General features: G+C 29.4%; 2 protein-coding genes across 6 annotated transcripts; both read right to left on the bottom strand.

The window, feature by feature from the left end:
* Window positions 1-1,300: 1,300 nt before the first annotated feature.
* On the bottom strand, window positions 1,301-8,386 carry LOC106784437 (catalase-like). The gene is made up of 8 exons (XM_014743967.1): window positions 8,135-8,386; window positions 4,068-4,242; window positions 3,631-3,772; window positions 2,957-3,107; window positions 2,527-2,706; window positions 2,254-2,445; window positions 1,932-2,168; window positions 1,301-1,848 (listed from the first exon to the last, which is right to left on the bottom strand). Exons 1-8 carry the CDS (start codon window positions 8,195-8,197, stop codon window positions 1,447-1,449), a joined length of 1,542 nt encoding a protein of 513 aa, XP_014599453.1. The 5' UTR covers window positions 8,198-8,386; the 3' UTR covers window positions 1,301-1,446.
* A 2,627-nt stretch (window positions 8,387-11,013) lies between these two features.
* On the bottom strand, window positions 11,014-20,670 carry LOC106784421 (JNK-interacting protein 3). Of its 5 annotated transcripts, none has more exons than XM_014743925.1 (20): window positions 20,545-20,670; window positions 20,187-20,457; window positions 19,371-19,685; window positions 19,131-19,251; window positions 18,146-18,553; window positions 17,860-18,060; window positions 17,742-17,777; window positions 17,114-17,131; window positions 16,838-16,895; window positions 16,702-16,758; window positions 16,282-16,620; window positions 16,023-16,190; window positions 14,945-14,992; window positions 14,359-14,560; window positions 13,189-14,102; window positions 12,869-13,088; window positions 12,518-12,803; window positions 12,240-12,437; window positions 12,092-12,181; window positions 11,014-11,451 (listed from the first exon to the last, which is right to left on the bottom strand). In XM_014743925.1, exons 3-20 carry the CDS (start codon window positions 19,662-19,664, stop codon window positions 11,321-11,323), a joined length of 3,789 nt encoding a protein of 1,262 aa, XP_014599411.1. In that variant the 5' UTR covers window positions 19,665-19,685; window positions 20,187-20,457; window positions 20,545-20,670; the 3' UTR covers window positions 11,014-11,320. The 5 variants fall into 5 exon arrangements, with proteins under 5 accessions (XP_014599411.1, XP_014599412.1, XP_014599410.1 ...); XM_014743926.1 differs by having other exon boundaries at window positions 20,187-20,213; XM_014743924.1 differs by having other exon boundaries at window positions 20,187-20,670.
* Window positions 20,671-21,194: the final 524 nt, after the last annotated feature.

The following is a 21,194-nucleotide window of genomic DNA, read 5'->3' as shown; positions in this document are numbered from 1 at the left end:
AAGTAGATTTGATTTTCTTTTTTTTTTAGTAACGTAATATTTGAAGCTATTCTATTTCTTAATTATTATATATTATAATATAAAATCACGCGTTTAATTTTAATTGTATGCAACGTGAAATAGAGATTGGACAAAAATAAATAAGAAATTAAATTTAAAAGTGCATCTGCTAATTTGGCGACTAGTATTTTAGAATTGTGTTTATTGATTGTATGATTAATATAATTTTATTTCTGTTACAGGTGATCATCGTGGAATTTAACTTTAATCCTCTTCAATTTTCTTGCATTAGAGTATTTTAAATTGCTATTATTGAAAATACATATATACTCTCTTGCATTTCTGAAGGCACATATACACACACAAAATATAAAATATAATTTTAGAAAATATCTATCAAAAATATATAATAATCTTTAAATTAGTTGTAGAGTTAGTGATTGAGCGTATAATAAATTAAAATCATACGCGAATTATTTTCTTATTTTCGTTAATAACGCATTATTAGATGCACGCGAGGTGCATTATTATTTTTTGGAATAACTCATGAATACCGTATATTCTATTGTACATTGTATTAGTTCAAGATAGATCTACTTGTCTTATTAGTGAAATTCATCTAATTAATTATGCAATTAATTACTGTACTTTTTTTACATTTCGTTTTTTTACTCGTGTTTAGTACTAGAGATTAGTACAAATAAAATTACATACGATTTTCTCGCGGTAGACGAATATGAACTAGAATAAAATTCTTAATGCATTTTTGTGTTTTAACTTTTGTTTTTTCTAAGTATATTTTTTATCCTAATTTTTTTTTTTCGTCTTTTTCTCTTTCTTTCTTTATTTTCTTCTGTATTCATCTCTCCCGACGCAACAGGTTGTATTATTAAAAGAAAGTCATTCTCTTCGATAATAATTGGTATGGGAAAATGTATTTTAGCTTGATTCATTTTTCCCGAGAGCTCGAATTTATGGATCTGGGATAGACTTTTTCTAGGATAGAGATTTTAACTTCTTTTTTTGGGTACCTCTACCTTGTTTTTTTAAAATGACGGACAAAGATGATCGAAATTTAGGCATTTTTATGATTTACGGCCATGCATTTCCTGCTGTGAAAGGACGACCTTTCTATTATAAATGAAATTCCAAATCTCGTACAGTCATGGTAAAAAGTTTTATTTAGTTTGTTTTTTGCAATAAACGCAAAAAGTCGTCTTTTTTCTTAACTTTTCATTGCCATAAACAACGCACGACAAGCTACTACTTATTTATATATGTATAATATATAAAACACATGTTTCCAAAAAAATAATATATTTATGTGCTCTGTGAATGATACATATTTAATAAGTACATAATTCAAATTTAACGTTACAATTATATTATTGTGAATAAAAAAATTGTGCAAAATATGTTTTTCTCGATAAAAACAATTTTGAATCTTTATAAACGAGCAGATTTTTCAGATAAATTTATTGGTACTCCAGCCTTGCGCAAACCTTCGGTCAATTTCTTACCCAATTCGATGTCAACTTGAGAAAAGTTTTTCACCGCTCTTTCAATTATGAACAGAGAAGCTTTGCTTAGGCTGCCTACTAAATTCTGGACCAACCTATTCTTTTCATTAGCATCAAGTACGTTTCTCCAGAATAATGTAGCTTGTCCGAAATCATCTTCATTTTCGGGCTCGTAACGATCTACATCACCGCTAACACTGAAAGGTGGTGAACGTACAGCAGGACATTCTCTTGGTCCGTTAAAGCTATTCGGAAAATAATTAGGTGCACCATTTTGATTGTACACCGCCATAGGACCGTCTCTTTGATAGTTGATCGTTGATATAGTCTACAATAGAAAATAGTATGAGTAGTTTTTGTCAATAAATAATTATATAAATAAATAAATAAATATAATATAAATAATATTACTTTGTAAGGACAATTGACTGGTAATTGAAGATGATTCGGACCAACGCGATATCTATGTGTATCGCCATACGCGAAAAGACGACCTTGCAACATTTTATCTGGGCTCGGTTCGATTCCAGGTGGCATATGGGCCGGATCAAACGCTGCTTGTTCTACATCAGCAAAATAATTTTCAGGATTGCGATCTAGCACTAATTTACCCACGGGAATCAATGGGAACTCATTGTGCGGCCATATCTGTTTAATCAATCGTAATTCGTTAATATAATCAATTTGAAATGAAATGAAAATCAAGTTGCAAATGATAATAATTTGTTATTACTTTTGTAACATCGAACGGATTCCATCTGAATTTCTTCGCTTCTTCTTGGGTCATCACTTGTATGGAGAATGACCATGATGGATAATTTCCTTTCGCGATAGAATTGTAAAGATCTCGGATAGAGTAATCAGGATCGGAAGCACTCAATTCTGCTGCTTTCTCGTTTGAAAGATTTTTAATGCCTTGATCGGTCTGAAAGTAATTCAATAATTTAATTTCAAAACTATCATTGGATTTAATATAAACATAAAATAAAACAAAGCGAAGAATTACCTTATAATGGAATTTACAGTAAACCATATCATTGCATGAATTTACAAGTTTGAAGGTATGCGAACCATAACCATTCATATAACGATATCCATCTGGCAGACCACGATCAGAAAAAAGAAACAATACTTGGTGTGTTGATTCTGGTCTTAACGAGATAAAATCCCAGAACATATCAGCATCCTACAAAGTATTCATCAGCATTATTGTTAATGCTTCTAGTAATGCGCATGAAATAAGTATTCGCTATTTAAGAAAAAAAATTCCTCAATCGTTCGATCGACTATTTATTTCCAATGAAGCGTAACGAAATAAATGAAATGGCAATTAAATAATTGCGATGTTGATTTCATTTTATCGATTGTTTTTCTTGTTTTTTTTTTTTCTCATCAAAATATAACTCAAATTAATTGTTAATCATCCATATACAAACCTTCAAATGAGTCACAGGATTTCTTTTTTGTGTATGTATAAAGCTTGGAAAGAGAAGTGGATCTTTGATAAAAAATATGGGTGTATTGTTACCAACTAAATCCCATATACCTTCTTGGGTATAAAATTTAACCGCAAATCCACGTGGATCCCTGCAATCGAGAGAAACGTTTGATGAAACTTGGAAAGTTTATTTGTTACCTAACCAGGCTAACTTTTATTATTATAAAAAAAAAAACGAAAAAATAAGAACAAAATGAAACGATAATGATTGCTATAGTTCTCATAGATTAAGATCGTTAATTCTATATATAGATATAACAAAACAAAAAATAAAACATTATTTAGAAACGCAATTGTGTAATTACATGAGTCATTATCTTGCATGCTTAACGTTTTTTATTCTACATTTAAAGATTTTTTTTTGCAAATTTTCAAATACGGAGGATCACTCATAAATAAAGAATAAATAAGATTACTCGCGTAAATACTAAACGATCAAGGAAATCTATTATATTCCTTGATAATCATAATGATTATCTCTCTAACATAAGTCAACCATGAGAATATTTCAAGAAACTTTCTCATGAATTGTTCTCATATATTTCTCCAAAAAAGAAAAACAAAGGAATTGTAGTATTAAAAACGTTTTTTAATAGTAATTTGTAGTTTTACCTAACCGTGTCAGCCGAACCACTCTCACCACCCACGGTAGAAAATCTCACGGCAATCGGAGTTCTTAATCCAATCTGAGAAAAGACTTTTGCTTTCGAGTATTTCGTTATATCGTGTGTAACCTCGAAATAACCATAAGCACCTGGAAAAAATAGAATATAATTAATACTTATGTATTTCTTTTCGTATATATAATTGTACAATTCCTCGTTTATTTCGTATTAAAAAAATGTAAAGGAAGTTTCGATCGGTTCAATAATTATTAAATACGTTGCATTATACATTAAACGATAAAAATGTATGCACGAGTAAACACATTCCTTAATATTTTGTGTTGTTAATTAATTTGAATGTTTATTTTTTTATTTTAATTGATTTTTTTTTCTTTTGTTATTAAATTGATTAGGTTAATCAATTTTGAACATGAAATCGCTCACCGGCTCCTTTAGCATGCACTACTCGTTCCGGGATTCTTTCTCTTGTAAAATGTGACATTTCATCGAGATAAACAAAATCTTGCAATAAAATTGGCCCACGTGGTCCGGCCGTAAGACTGGCCTTTTTATCACCGATGAGAGCTCCATTACCGGTTAACAGTACAGGTGGTGCACCCTTTTTTTTATAGAAATAAAAATAATAAATAAATAAAAATAAACAAATAATTATATTTCAATTAATACGGATATTATAATTATGTAAATTTATGTCGTATAAAAATTGATTATCAATAAAATTATCATTGTGGTTATTGTGGATTAAATTTATGATGATTTTTTATTAAAAGTACGAAAATTAATTACTAATAAGGTGTTCACCACATTTCCGTAAAGGAATAAAAGATATTATAAATTATGGAAGTTAGATAGGGGGGATAGGATCGTAAAAAAAAAACATTGAGAAGGAAAAAGAAAAAATATCTGGATATTTTAATTAATAAGTATCGTTCCTTTTCACATTCTATTGTTTTTCTTTCTTAAGAATAAATATAAATCATAAGTTTGTAAAAAAAAGTATTTATTTAGCTATCTTTTTTTACGATATAATTTATCAAACGTTCCATTCTTACAAAGAAAATTAGTTACTATTTCTGTAGCAGACGCGTTAGTTAGCATTACCCACTTATTACAATTACCTCGTCGAGTTTCGAAGCTCTTTAGCAGCAATTGCATACGTGAGCTAACTTATTTCAAAGGAAGAATGGAAAAATTCTAATCAAGAAGATACGTTAAATGGTTTCTTCAAATAGATGATTGTGTTGCGTGATTGGTAAAAGAAATATTTCATCATTACAAACAGACTTTCTCATAAATTTATCATTTATTTCTTTTGTCAATTATATTCACGGATTCATTTTTATTTCTATTATTTTATCGAATACGCAAATAGATAAAATAGAATTTCAATGAAAGTAAACAAGAGGAATTCTATTAATATGATTGATTCTATTTGTTTTTCACAATCGATATCTTCGAAAAATTTCTCGATTACCTAGTTGAATTTTTTTATAAAAGAAACATGATAAAGCCAAATGATAAATCAGAAATACATAAACTAGCAGATAAAATAAATTCTTCTAATCTTTCGTCCGCGAACAGTATTATACTTTATTCTACATTTATAAATGGGTAAACAAAATGAAATTAATACGAATTGAAGATTCATGAAGAAAATCTAACGATATATAATATATGCGTATAATATCGAATTATGAAATAAAAATAGTAAAACTTTACAAAAAAATAAATTACTCTGATCAAAAAAAAGCTGACGAAAATAAATTTTGAATATTACAATAGTATCTTTATATTCTTTATTTTCTGATCATCACGGTCCCCATTAATCATTATGAATCATACAATTTAGTTCTAACTCATCTTACATTCTTAACTTTCTACGCAATATTTTCATTCGATCACGCAACCTGTAACGTTTGGTGAAATTAATCATATTCGGCTATATACTAAGTACATTGAACCCGTTCTTAATGAATACCTTATTCTGTACAAGTAAAATAGCCTTTAGAAATAGTTTACAACGTTCGCTAACATGAATCATTGCTAAATACTGTAATACACATGTAACTAGGACTACATTTGCATGTAATTTACTGAATACGCAACGTTGCTTCGTTGCTAAGATTGTTTATATTAAAAATAACTATTTAATTATAGAGAACGTGATAATAAAACGAGAAGTTTATCGATGCTTTTTTTATCGTTTCTTTTTTTTTGTTATAAGATCACATAACGTGAGTTTAATTATTCATACTCTATCGAATTAAAAATTAACGATCAATGTTTGAATTTAATTAATTTCATTTTCGATTTCTTAAACTATGTGTTTACCCAAAGTAATAATTCATTTCTATTACAAAAAAAATATTCCTCGTGTTTGCTGCAAAGCAAAAGAGCTTCGAATATAATCGTAATCGTTCTCTTCCTTCAGCTTCTATGTATTAAATTTTTTTTCTTTCCTTTTCCATTTCTAACATAATATGTGTACTGATGCGATATCAGCAAGAGGATAAGGATTAACTGTCTATCAAAGATAGAACTTTCGTGAGAACTCTTGCTTATGTCAATATCTATCTATATATAGATGCATGTAAGCCATTCAGAAGTCTGATCGATTAACTTCATTTTCAAAAATTTTTTAAACTGTATAATAGTACTTAAGCATTTGATGGATGTTTAATTTTTTATATTGAAAATACATTTTTTTAATAATAAAATTTAATAACATTAAATGACCAAAATTAGTATAGTCATTAAATGATAAATGATACGACGATATAGATTATGTTTCCAATTTTCTTTACTTTCTGGTATATGTGTGTGTGTGTGTGTGTTGTGGAGTTAATCGATTAGGAAAATGAGCGGCCTATATACATATAAGTACCTACATAAATATTTTCGATCAATAAAGATAATCATCAGCTTTTTCATTACGTGGAAAAAAAAAACATACAATTGTACATACAAATTTAAAAAAAAAAAAAAACGAAAAAGTGCGACAATTGTTGATAAAACTTATTTAATTTCTCACGTGAGACTTTAGTTTATTAAAAGCGTATTTTTTACACGGCACGGCAAAAAATTTTATTACGTAATAATAGTAAACGCTTAAACTCACAAATTGCTGTTTACACAGTTATTAAACGAACGAAATCTCAAAGTATACATGTATTTTTTTTTATAAATATAAAAGCATTTTACAGTCGAAACAAAAAACGAATAATTTATCGAATTTCAATTTCCAATTATAAGATCAAAAAAGTTAACTTAAAAATAGAATACAATGCGTAGCATTTGCATTGGTAAACATGTTTAAAATACATCGCGACGATATGATAGAAATTTCTGTACCTGTGCAATGATTTTTCGTCATACAAGGGACTTTGATCTAATGCTATCTCTCTCGAATATTTTCTTTTTCTTTTTCTCTTTCTCTCTCGTGAAAAATAACATGTAATTAAGCATCAACAAAGTTTTTATCTATGTGCACATATGTAAATGAATTAAAGAGTTATTCTAGATTTTTAATGTTATGTTGTTACTCAGATATTATTTTTATAATAAATAATGCACTTAGCAAAATACGAATGTTGCTAATCATTTTCTTTAATAAAATGATAAATACATTTGCATTTAATCAAACTGACGCGTCATAGATGTGTATATAACATATATCTATACATGTGCATATGGAACTCTCTCTTTCTTTTTAGGCACGCCTTTAAAAAGTTAGTTTCTAATGTTCTAGATATAGTGAAAAGAATTTTAAAAAAGATTATCTCCAAAGAAACTACTTGGGCTATCTAAAAATTCCTTGAAACATTTACATTAGAAATTAAAATGTAAATGTGTTAACTTATTATATATGTATTTATCCTATCAACTAAATAAATAAATTCATTTGAAATAAATAACAAAAATTGAATTACATTAAATGCAAGTTTATAAGTAATTTTAGTTCGATATCGACTTGCAGTATCAAAATAACGAGCATTTGAAATATTTTCCAAAATTTCCATAATAATCTCATGCAAATTTAAAAAAAAAAAAAAAAAAAAGAAAAAAAAATAGATAAAAGTAAATAAACATTATGTGATAATATGTAAATTGTATACCGTCAACCATTAATGCGATCTACATCGATCGTATCTATTTAATTTCTACGTAAACATTTTTTTCTTTTCTGTTTTTAACATCTAAATAAATCTGGTATCATAAGATTAGGCACGGAAGTGTTGATTTCTCTAGCGTCATAATATAGATCTTACGAAACATAAAAGATAAATAGAGAGAAAAGAGTAAAGTGAAAAAGAAAAAGAAGAAGAAGAAGTAAAGAATAAAACAGAAAGAAAGAGAGTTGGTACTACGCTAGTAAAAATGGAGGTCATGAATGAAAGGAGAAATAGTACAAATAAAGAAACTAGTGTGTAACGCATTGAATAAATTTATTTTAGATCATCTAGAAATTCGATTAGATCGTTAGATCATACCTTCAAATTTCTCTTGTAATCGTTAAGCTGTTCAGCAGCAGGATCTCTCGATGTGCCTGCCATCTTGTTGTCCTTCAAATCTTCACAGGATTTACCGGTTGTGTAACTTAGTTGAAATCGTTTAAGTGATGTCGCAATAAAAAATTTGCTTCTAGTCAGAAGGACGGTATTATACGTCCGTTCCTCGCGATGCCAAGAATAGAAACTGACTGGCAACGATGACAGCGTGCTTTTATCACCTACGTCGAACCGCGATTGGTGGAAGAACGAGGGAGCAACCTTACGCCATAACACGCAATACTTTTTTCGAAGGGTACGAAAAAAGAAAACCAATACATCCTTATTCTCGAACACTCGATTCATTTAATGGGTTTTTCTTTTTTTTTTTTATATATATAATCTTCCCCCCATCGACTTCCCTTCGTTCCAATTTTTTTTTATGCTTTTTCGACCTTGTCTCGATTTGTTCTTTTTTCCTTTTTTTTTTTTTCTTTTCTACAAATATCCTTTATCTTTTCTTCGCTTCTTTTTGTTCTTGTTTTTTTTTCTTCTTACGAATTGATTTTTTTTATACTAAATTAATGTGTGTTCAATTTTTGTCTTTACCTTCAAAGCACGCTGAAATAATAATATTTATATGATCATTTGCATGCATTTGATTGCTTATAAAATTCAAAAATAGGCGATCCGATTTGAAATAACGTAGAAGAAAGTGTTAGAAATTATTCGATAAAAGAAATTTATAAATCGATAATAAGAGATAGGTTTCATTTTTTACCCTATATAAAATTTATATGTTATCACAGTATTTATCAGAATTGTTCCTACTTTATCTCAATAAATATACATATGCATAACCTTATCATTTGATATAATTCACGTGTTCTTTATTTATTTTTTTTTACATATTTTTTCACTTGATCAAGCAGATGTTTTCATTCAAGAATTATTGCTTTTATTAAATTAGGCAAAAAACGAGCTCTCGATTGGTCTCGCTAGCTGAATTCATATCGTTGAAATGAAAACAAATGTTATTTTCCGTCTTTTTTGAAGGACATTTTTGAAGGACAAATTTGATAATATAAAAAACTTAAGAGAAAAAAGAACAAAGTCGTATGCAGAATTTATTTTTGCAACTCTTTATTAATGTCGTTGCAGCTTCATCTGAGCCAGGTACAGATCCGAGCTCGTTATTATAAGCGAGCTCTCACAGTTATACGCACAATCTTTATCTCATTAAATCGTCGCATTGGCAACAATAACGTAGGCAATTATAAAATTTCACAAGTTTTCTAAATGTGTTCTGTGAATGGAGCTCGAGTAAATGAAAATAATTACTACGAAAATTCTCATCTTTAGTCGCATGACTAACGCATAACTCATTCAGAAATAAAAATTGATATTAAATCACTGGATACGGAGAGAATGAGAAAGAGATATAACAAATAAATCTCTGTCTTTGGTAATATATGTATGTATATAAGAAAAAACATAAGCATTAAAAGACGGAAAAAACGAATTTTCATTTTGAAATTATAATATCCATTACTTCCGTCAATAAATATTTAAATAATTACAATTCTATTTGCGCTATAAAGTTGCTTATAATATTTACATAATTGGCTCATTACTCGTCGAAATTATGAACAATCGTAAAAGACGATTTTTCGTTAAGTTCATTCGCAAATAATAATACATTATATGCAATATATATTTTCTACCTCTTCTTTCTTTTTTTATTATATATCTATATATATATATAGAAGTAAAACAAATTAAAAGACACGATAAATTATAGACTATAAAACTAAAGTCTGCCTGAGTTAATTGCACCACTTATCCCATATGATGTTTATATTAAAACAATCTTTATAACGTGAAATATAAATGACTACGTCACGACAATATTCCAAATGTTATTTTTATTATTTGTCAGATCGATTTGTGGCTAGAACATTATCACTTAAGTGCCCTTATGCCCAACGATTTTTCTTTCTTTTTTATTTTTTTTGAATTCTATCAAATGTGATTATCCAGTTACTTATTTCATATACATTTAACAACACATTGTTGTTTCTTTCGTGAAATCAAAATCGAAGTTATTCCGTGGCAAGTGCATACGACTATTAAAATAATTCGGTTAAACCACAACAGATTAGGAAATGCCTAAACTTATTGGGACAAGCATTTATAATTCTAAGAATATTTCGAAATTTATAAAATTTGTTTAAATTACTTCGAAAATCCAGTAAATATATTATTTATATATATTTATATATGTATGTATATATATACACGGTGGCATCCGCTTACTATTAATCACTGTGGAACTTGCAACTTTTAAATTAAAAAAATCGACTAATAACATTAAACCAAAAATAAATAATGTTCATTATTGAACCCAAATTATTATAAACAATTATAACATTTTACAATTCAAATTTATCACAAACTGTACACTTAACATAACATTATACATATTTTTACGCTAATTTTTTTTACAAATAACTTTTTAAAAAACCATAAAATTTATTTAAACTTCTAAAGTTTTGTTTATAGATTTCGAGACAAGGTCTATTATATATTTTCTATAAATTCTTATTTCATACTCGTGTAAAAAATAAAAAATATTCTTCAGTAAAAAAAAGTTTTTAAAAAGACTCATTTACAATGGTATAAATTTGCTAAAAATTCTTATTGTTTGTTCCCAAATATGATTATCACAATAGATACCAATAATCAAAATTTGATAAATATTAGACGAATTATTTTTAACTTATTTTAAACAGTCTTTCTAGACAAACCAACTAATTATAAATAACAATAGCCGATTGATAATATTATCAGTGATAATAATAACCGGATCCCACTGTTATATATTTTTTTCCTAGATTACTCAACATAGAAGCAGAGTAAATGCAATACATGCTGCAGAGATCTTAAATGTTTATCGCGAAATTTTACTTATTATTGTTTAAAACGCTTTTCCTTATACTGCTGTATGAAACCATTTTGTGTTTGTAGTTATACTATAACCGCATATTGTTTACTTGAATCGACAAGTATCATTTATCAATTATTTTCAACAACATGTGGGCGTTTATTGACCAACTATTGTTGAAAGATATATATATATATATATAGCTAGTCGTGCACCATGATGAAGTTGTCTTTCCATTTCGTAGGCTAACTGGCCATTGGCACTGGACACTGTACTTGCCAAACAATAAGGTGACTTTGTTCACCATGTTCGTCAGTATTGGCTGCTATTATAGCATTAGACCGTTCAATACTCTCTTCTGTTTCTTCTCCATCACCTAAAATGTTATAAATATCAAGTGATAATTAGTTATCTTTTTTATGATATATATAAGGAAAGTGCAAATTTCAAGTTCTCGTTCATATATTACAATAAATACATATCAGTTGGAAAGGACCACCCCCAGAGAATAAAGGCAACAGATATAATTTATCCTATACAGTTCTCTTAACAGAAACAGTGATAATAATTCTTTGTAAAGTGAAGCAACAGATTTCGCTATATGATGATAAGCAATTTATCATCACATTTCAAATTCATTAAAGATTATTTATAATACACACTTTTTAATCGGTAATGAATAAATATGCAATCAGCCAGAAATGTTAGTCAAATTTCGTTATATAGTGCAACAGAAGAAAGGAAAGACCTGTTAGTATAGGATGTCATAACCGAGGGTTATTAATACGATGTATTAACATATGCTGAAATAAAAGTATTTTTTGCTTTTTTTCTCTCTCTGGGGGCATACCTGACCAATTGCCAAACTATAAGATGAGTCGCCACATCACTTTCGTCTTCTGCTTCTTCTGCTAAAATTGTCATTATCATAGATTACATTTAGATACATAGCTGATAGCTAAGGAAAAAATTTACGTTATACTAACTACATAATGTATCAAGTACCGCTTACTTACCGACTCTAAAATCAATGTAACCTTCGCCTCCAGATAAGACAAGCATTGCAGGCTGTGAACCATCGGTTGCAGCACTTTGACCACCGTGACCTACAGATTTTATGTATTAGAATTTACACATTAATAACATCATGATACCTAAACTTACCAGGTACAGCGACAAACATTTTTACAGCATCCCTGTGTCCATGAAAACTTAATTGAGCATGGGCCATACTACAATATGGTATAAAACTTCCAACTGAAACTCCTCGTTCCGATGCAAAAACTCTAACACCAATTCCTGGTGCATCACCTTTATTAGCTCCCGTTTGAATTCTGGATACTGCCATTGAACCTCCTGCGCCTATACAAATAGTATGTAATATGATGCATAAATAGATTATACAAGCAATATAAACAAAATATTATTAAGTTTTAACATACTCTCGGACAGTGGTACTGAGATTATCACTCCATTTCCAGTACCTATCCACAACCTATTTGAGGAAATTAATAAAGCTGTGATTCGTACAAAAGAAAATCCGAGTTTTCCTGTGCCCAGCATTTTACTGACATAAGGTTCTATATCAACATCTTGTAGATGTTGATAAGTATGCGCATGATAGAGTCTTAATGTCGAATCCAATCGAATGCTAACCCAAACGCCCTCACCTAGCCATGCCAATTGTCTTACTTGTGACTCTCTTCTAGGATGAGCATCGACGGTGCACTGAAACATTATATTATTTTATATGTTCATTAGTTATTAATAACACACTGATTTGAAATCCTTACTTCAACAGTCATTCTAATAGGGTCTATCACATGGATTTTATTTCTATATCCACACCATACAGTCTTTCCACTAACAGCAGACATACATCTAATCGAATGCTGTGGACTTCCTAAAGTAATAACATGGTACTGAGAAAAGTTCCATTGACCATCTGCACTCCTTCGAAACAAAGCCACGGTTCCATCAGCCAAAGCAACCAGGACACGACCTTGAACGTGTCTATAAAATAATACAAAAAAGAATTTAATTAAAGATAAATTGCACAGACAAATCTATTATATGTAAATAATATATAAATAATAAAAAAAACTTTACGTACACGATAGCTACAGCCGCATCCTTCAATTTTACAGAATGCAAGCAAACAGACCATTTGGCAACAGCCGAATGTACAAAAACAGCACCATTTTGAGCTCCTAGCCACATAGTTGATTGTATAGATGACATTTTTTCGATAGGTGTACTTTCCTCTATTTCCCTATCTTCTTCTTCTTCTTCTTTTTCTTCTTCTTCATTTTTACCCTCCTTGCAATTTAATTCATCGTTAACTATTTCTGAATTGCATTTAATAAAATAAACCTTTCCTAAATTTGCTGTTTCACTATCTACACTTTCCAAGCTTTGAGGTCCAGCGCTTGAACTCTGATCAGTATCTTTATTTTTTTCCAAAGTTTCACCATTTTGTTCGTCTACAGAACTGCCAATCTCCGGTTTATTGTTTTCAGCTGAGGTAGACGCTTCTTGCTGTTTTTTCTGCTCATTTTCATCAATATGTTCAACTATAACCGCTTCATCGTGATTATTATCCATGCTAATATTGCCATTTTTATTATTAAGTTTATATGTTAAATTTTCCTTCGAATTTTTAGGATAATCACTTTCCATGGCACCTGGTACACTAGCAATAGAAAGTAAATGTCCTTGACAAACACTGAAAACCTCTAAGATATCTGCTGGATTATTAGCATCTATAACTGTAACTTTGGACATTTTTTGGGTTGATGTGCAAATCCAGACTAAGGAACTGAGTTTTTGTTCCAATTGTTCTGCTTCTAATATACGTTTTTCATTCTCTTGAAGTTCATTGTCTAAATGTTCAACTGCATCTTCAGCTTCTGTTTTAATTGTATTTGTTTCTGAAGCTTCGGCTGCATAAAATACACTTCCCCCAATCATACAGCCGCCATCTGGTGTTTTACCTCCAGTTAAATTGACACCAGCTCCACACCAAATCTATATAAAGAAAATTTATTAATTTTTGGAAAATCTTACAAACAATACATTCTTTATTAAATATTAACACATTGCAGACGAATGAAGAATCTCACATTTTTTATGTATCTAGTCAAGTATCAAGTGATAATGAAAATATTGATATAATATAACCATAAGTATTTTTTTAAATATTTTATGTAAAGAAATACTTGGCCATTGAGTATAGTTAGCAATAAAATGTCTAGCCCGCAACATGTTAACCCATTGCACTCACTTTCATTCCTGGTTCTGTTTCTTGAAGAGGCCTACAATATACTGGTACCGGTACAGGTTGTCTTACTGGTGCTATTGGCTTTCCAGGTAAACTCCATCCATAAGCTTGTAATCGACCATCTTCTTTTCTAACGTGTGCTCTGACTTGACGATATTGTTCTCTTCGTTCATTTGCTCGCCGGGCAACAAGCTTTTCGGATGATCTGTAAGTACGTTTTAAATGCACAAAAAATGTATTTTCAATACATTTTCTACACAAGCGTAATGCAAGGGATTGAGGAATCACATGAGTTAAAATGTCTACTTTCAGATTTATCTTTTTCCAATATCTGGTTTTACCAAGATTCATTTTATTACTAATATTTCTTCCTGTTTTAGAAATACTTTTAGTATTTCATTATCATACATTTCTTATATGTAAGCGTATTCAAATATTTTCATTCCATTTTTTGGACGAATTTAATATAAAGAAAAGATGATAGAAGATATTGTCTTGGAGTAAATATTCATGCCAAGGACCATCTCTCACAAATTCAGAATACAGGTGTCAAAGCAGAAAAGTTAAGAATATAGCAGAACAGATTTACCTGCTGACCAATAAGCACCCCAATGAAAGCCAGAAAAACCAGGAATCTCTTGATAACGCCATGAAGGTGAGGCAAGAAAACCCGAATAATGAGACAAAAGCGAAATAACGACATCGAAATAAAAGCCAAGTTTAACATACTTATAACTTCATTTATTCATCGATCAATAACGATCGAATATATATTATCAATTTTCCAAAAAATATACAAACTCTTATATACAAAACTATAGCTTTGTAAGCATATTCTAGAAAGGTAACAGTCAATTTACCTCATTAGTTATTATACTTTTATCATTTGCAAGTTATTTTATTAAGTGTAAATCACATAAAAATCGGTATACGTACTTTACAAATATGTTACTTGTAATGAAGACTAGGAAATTAGACTTTGAAAAAAAGAATAAGCCTAGCAAACAGAAAGAAAATAATGTATTTAAAAAATATAAGGTTCTTTTGTATAAAATTTATGTCTTAATTAAGTCAAAAGTTACCTCGAAAAGTTGTAATTCAAGATAATTAATTAATAAATATAAAAAAGGGAAACGGGACATGATATTGTGTTAGCAGCAATATTATGTTCAAATTGGTCAGTTTAAATTCTAAATTATACAGAGAAGACTCACGTCTTTTCAGAGCAATCAAGACTATTTGTAAGGGGTAAGAAAACATTATGGATCCCAATAGACCAAAGAGGATTCTAATCTGGAAAGATGACCGCACTTCATTCAATAATAGTTATTTCCCATTTGGGAGAGATTACTTTTCCAAAAACTTCTATAAAAAAAGAAATTTTACTACAAGTAATTATTATGGCAGCTTTGATATATAGTAGTATCAAAGTATATATATATATATATATATATCTATATACAAATTAAGCTCCATAATTGTGCACTTGTATTAAAACATTCATTGCGCGATAAATCACAGATTAAGATTGATGTTTTATGATGTAGAAAGCTCAATACTCAATAAATAAATTTGTATCTAAATAATAGATAGAAATCAGGCAGGCTGTGATGTCAGACTGACATAACATCAAGGTGCATGTATATAGAATAGGATTGATTTCTCACATGGTGTCTCCTTGGTCGAGAAAGTCATGGCGATTTTTCGTATGTTTATGCATGGTGCTCACGGCTGGAACAACTTGATTTGTTGGTGCACTGTAGCGAAAATGAGGTAATGTATGTGCTCCGCGTACTAAATTCCCACGATCAGTTGTCGTGAAGAGACTACTAAAACTACAAAGAATAGACGAAAAATTGCTTAGTTATGTCTTTCTTTCTATTATTATACATATTTATGTTAATATCTTAATTATCTAATACTAACAACTTCCAAAATTGTGAACCCTTTCCTCCTGATGTATTGGAAGGATCAATTTTATTTGCTCTAATAATTTCAGTCCACCTTACAGCTTCTTGAAGTTCCATAAATCTTTCCTTATATTGATTTCTTTCCATGAGAACTCTAGCCATTTCCACTCTTGTAAACCTTTTTCTTTGAGCTAAAGGCACGTCCTCTTCGTCATCGCTCTTTGCAGCTTTCGCAACAGCCTCAGCATCTTCTTTTACTTTCTTTAATTCTTCTTCAAGAGCAGCAATACGATGACGCAAACGATCCTTAGTTTGCTGTAAACTACGAACTTCCTCGCGTAATATTTCTTGTTCGCTGTAGAAAGTAAACAATTAATTAATATATACAAGGAGAAATAAAAAAACATTGACAGGTCAAGAAATTTAAATTAGTTACCTAGTCAGTTCATCCACTTTAACTATTAAGTCATCCTTAACTACATTAAGAGCATTTCTGAAAAATAAAATACCATAATCAAACTGTTTTTTTCTCTATTATATATATATATTTTCAATAATATAAAATAACTTACTTAGTAGCTAATAGCTCGTTGTTTTCCATAATAAGGTTTTCCACTTCTTTTCCCATACCTAAACAATAGAAATTATTATTTAAAATATATATATATATATATGTACACATTGTATATAAGTATACATAGAAATTAATATTATAAAAAAGCGTTTAGTAATAATACTACATAATATTATAGGAATGAAAGAAACACTTTTAACACATAAATAATTTTTTCCTAATATCTCTTTTTTTCTAAATGAATATACGACAGACAAAAAGATAAATAGCTTACCATAAAAGTTGTCATTGACTGCATGATTAGATTATACATTGCATGCATCATTCATCAGAGTTTCAGTAGGAGTCAGCATAGTGTGAAAATGCAAGCGATGGATGAAACATCCAGACATATTAGGAAATAATACTTCTGTTATTAAGGTTTTTAATTAAAGTAAAAAGTTTTAGAATAAATTCTATGCCCTTCAAATGATTAAGATTTTAATATAAGTTATATACTTTGACAATGCTCTTTCAAATGATTCAAATTTTAATACAAATTATTTACTTTGATAAAACAATAATTACTCTTTTACTAAAATTATATTTATAGTATAAATGTATTATCAATACATGAAAACATTTAAACAGATTTTATACAGCCAATATTAACAACATTAACTTGTCATAACGCCAGTATTACTGATCATGTAAGAACTGTGAAAATGGAATCTTCAGTGTTTACTTCGATCAATCAAGCAATATGATCAGTATAATGTTGTTACGTAGTGTCATTATTACTGATTGTGTAAAATTTGCTTTATAGTTAAAGAGCCTTGACATTTTATTATTGTTAGAATTTAGATTAAATGAATACACATAACCAAATTTATATTGATTTGTAATGTTTTTGTTAAACATACCCGATGATGCATATTCACCAGGATGAACCCAACTACCTGTGATTATAATAATAATAACAGGTTAATTATACACTTGTATTATGATTATAAACATTCAACAGCTTCTGTGTTTATTTACCTGTAATATCTGCACCTTCATCCATTTCACCTAATGCATCTGCATCTTGGAAACTAAGTTCCTGATACAACGTATTGCCACTTCTCTGTTCTCTTTCAGTTTTACTTCTACCACCACTTGGTGTTGTAGCTAATTTCTCTAGTCCACTCGGTGTAGTTGGTGTTATTAATGGCGGAGGTAATTCAGTCTCAGGACTTTCGCCTATAATTAAAAAAGATAAAATATATACATACATATAAATAGAATAAAAGTAATAAGACATATTTCAAATATTATGATAATATACGTCTGGAAATTGCAGTAGTCTTATTTTCTTGTACAGGCTGATCGGTTAATTGACTTTTATCAGAAGTTTCTATTGCAGCTTCGCTACTACTATCCAACATTTCAAGTCTTAAATTAGCAGCATTTGGTGGACTTTCATCTTGAGGTTCTTCTGCATTTATGCTCGCTTCTAAACTTTGAAATCCATAACTTAAAGGACCAGAGCTTCTTGACATATGCGCTAAACCAAGAGAAGGTAATCTCGACGGACCCCGACCACTGGTAGCATTTTCTAATCTCTCTGTACTACCAACCAACATTTTTGTTCTTTCCATGTAATCCACATGTGTCTTAAATAATTCTGTATATCTGTCATGTAGGCGCGCGTATTCACGTTTTAGTTCTGCTTCCTTTTCTTCAAGACGTACCACTAAAATATAAATAATATATCATTAAAAAATAATGTATAAAAATCAATGAATAAAAAGGACAAAAAACACATTGGAATCTACTCTACAGGATATGAAAAAGAAAGTTTCATGAATATTGCAAATTATAAAATAAAATTAACTTTCAACTATTTACTTAATGATGATAATAAATTGCTTAAGCTAATAAAGAAGCATGAAAAGTATTTTCAAAATAACCTAATGGAATAAAATTAATGCAATCTAATTAATACGTTAAATGCCTTGCTGGTTTCTAGAGACTGGTCCTTTCCATCCAGGCCACGTCGGTTACCAATGGCCGACATTCTTATGTTTCTCTATAGCTAGCAAATCTTCGTAATTTAAATGGAAAATTCAACAAAAGGGACTTGGCACTTAATGCATTAACAAAATATATCGAAAAATGTATGCTATAAAATAATTGTCATTTGATTCCAATACCATAAGATGAAATCTTATATTTGATATGATAAAAAAAAACACAAAAAACAAAATATTCTACTCTACTGTAAGATGTTCTAGGAGGGGATGTACTGGAAGAGCCATTGACAATTGTACCGTGGTCTTGCGAATTCTTGGTTTTCAGCTCCAGCATCCTTACAATTGATTCTAAACTGTCGATTTTGCATAATAATTCTTTTCTTTCGTCTTCTGCAACATCTTCCAGCTCGAGTAATTTCTAATGAACAAGAAAAAAATAATTATTATTTAAAGAATAACTACATAAGTTTTTAAGTCGAAACAGTAGCATTTGTTGAGAGTAAAGAATATAAAAATAAATAGAAGAACGAATTTCACCTGGTCAGATGTTTTCCTCAGTTGTTTTTCTCTCTCATATTGCGTAACTAGCTGTTCATTATCTTCTCTTAATAATTCTAATTCAACTTCACGCTCTTGATTTTCTGTATAAGATACATCTAAACATTCTAAAACATTGACTAGCAAAGGCATTAGGTCTTTTACAACATCTTCGTCATATCTCGCAATCATTCTTTCAAATTCTTGGTAAATACTGCCTGCCAGAGACTGTACTTTTTCTGACATGACAACATGACTGTCTTCGTGTGTACCATAAACCGTTTCTTGATCCATTTTTGGTTTGTTAGCATATATCTATAAAAAGAAAATATTTATGTATATATATATATTCTTTAAATTTATTATATTATTAACAGATCATATTTATATTTTTTATGACAATGTTAACAATTATAAACATTAACAAATAATATCACTAAAATTTCATTGATATCAGAGAAAGATTTGAAGAAAAAGAAAAAAATATTAAATAAAAAAAAAAAAAAAACACGAAAAAAACATTGATTCTATTTACCCAAAATATATAGCTATCGATATAAGAAAATATATATATATGTATATAATCGTTGTATTATTCTGCTCTGCATTTTGTAGCACCCATTGCAGGTCTGCTAAAAAAAATGTAAATGATACGATTTGATACATAAATAAATAATGAAAAGAATTAAAAACATTAGATGCAAATCGAACGGCACCCCTATAATAGAACATTAAAAAAAAAAAATTGTATGCCTGTGTAAATAGTACTATACATAAAAAAAAATTATTTATAACCTTTATACTGGTAGAACGTACCTGACGCTTTCGATGAATAAAATGTCCCTTTAAAATAAAATTAAATCAAATCACCACGAGATATAATGTGAAGTCGATGAATCCTTCGATACATTATCCATTGCGTTAGCATTTATTTGACATACAGCATTTAAGAGATAACCTCTATGAATGAAAAAGTTATGCTTCTTGCACCACGAACTCGTTCAATTCGTGTGAATTGTTTTATGACGTTTCGCAATCAACGTGCTAGCAAATAGTTCTTATTTGCGTTTAAAAAGTTTCACTTCTTCTAAAAACGCGAATAATTTCTTCAATGCTATATGTTTAACGACAATAATAACAAAGAAAAATCCTTTTTTCAAATCTTGTCACATACAATACTTAGCAAGTTCTTTATCTCGTCGTCAATTCCTTCACTATCGGGTTCATTCCTCACTCACGAATGTTCGCCATTTTTTTCTTCTTTTCTGCACAACCGAATTTTACTATATACTACTATTCCTCAATGTGTTCACAAATAGATCCTAAAACTGCGCTTGGTCAAATGCAAGCAAATGTATGACTCGTCCGGTAGGTGGCTTTGGCGTCGTTCCATTGCGCGACAAAAAATCATATCCTATCATTGGAAAAATAATAATTATGAGAATATTATCGAGGATATTTTGAAATAAAATATTCAATTTAAAATCATTAATTCTTTCCTTCTCCTTTATTTCATTATTATTTATTTATTCTTGTAATTTGATATGCATGTTAGGTATAGAAATAGTATTATATACATTTTGTCGCACTGCTGTTTTACCTATACTGGTATATCATCGAGGTGGTTTACGAAGAACAAATTAAATCAATGAAATAAACCTTAAGGCCGATTCAAAATAGATTTCTACATATTTGTAAATATTTCATCTTTCTTTTCCTTTCTCTTTTTAGAACTAGAGTTTCTCTAGGTTTTAGAACTATAATTAAAAGAATCAAAGAATAGTATCTATAGTTTGAACTCATTTTAACAAAGCCCGCGCATCT

This window comes from Polistes canadensis, unplaced genomic scaffold, assembly GCF_001313835.1.
Source record: "Polistes canadensis isolate GaletaPanama2010 unplaced genomic scaffold, ASM131383v1 scaffold_34, whole genome shotgun sequence".
NCBI classification, from domain to species: Eukaryota; Metazoa; Arthropoda; class Insecta; order Hymenoptera; family Vespidae; genus Polistes; species Polistes canadensis.
This window is presented reverse-complemented; position numbering and strand designations above follow the sequence as displayed.

Excerpts from the sequence above, each read along its gene's own strand:
- LOC106784437 (XM_014743967.1), bottom strand. The coding sequence starts at position 8,197 with ATGGCAGGCACATCGAGAGATCCTGCTGCTGAACAGCTTAACGATTAC. Across the intron at positions 4,243-8,134 it reads ATTACAAGAGAAATTTGAAG|GGTGCACCACCTGTACTGTT; the intron begins GTATGATCTAAC and ends TATAAAAAAAAG. Across the intron at positions 3,773-4,067 it reads AGTGCATGCTAAAGGAGCCG|GTGCTTATGGTTATTTCGAG; the intron begins GTGAGCGATTTC and ends TATTTTTTCCAG.
- LOC106784421 (XM_014743924.1), bottom strand. The coding sequence starts at position 19,664 with ATGGATCAAGAAACGGTTTATGGTACACACGAAGACAGTCATGTTGTC. Across the intron at positions 14,561-14,944 it reads GGGTGCTTATTGGTCAGCAG|ATCATCCGAAAAGCTTGTTG; the intron begins GTAAATCTGTTC and ends ACGTACTTACAG. Across the intron at positions 12,804-12,868 it reads CTATTAGAATGACTGTTGAA|TGCACCGTCGATGCTCATCC; the intron begins GTAAGGATTTCA and ends ATAATGTTTCAG.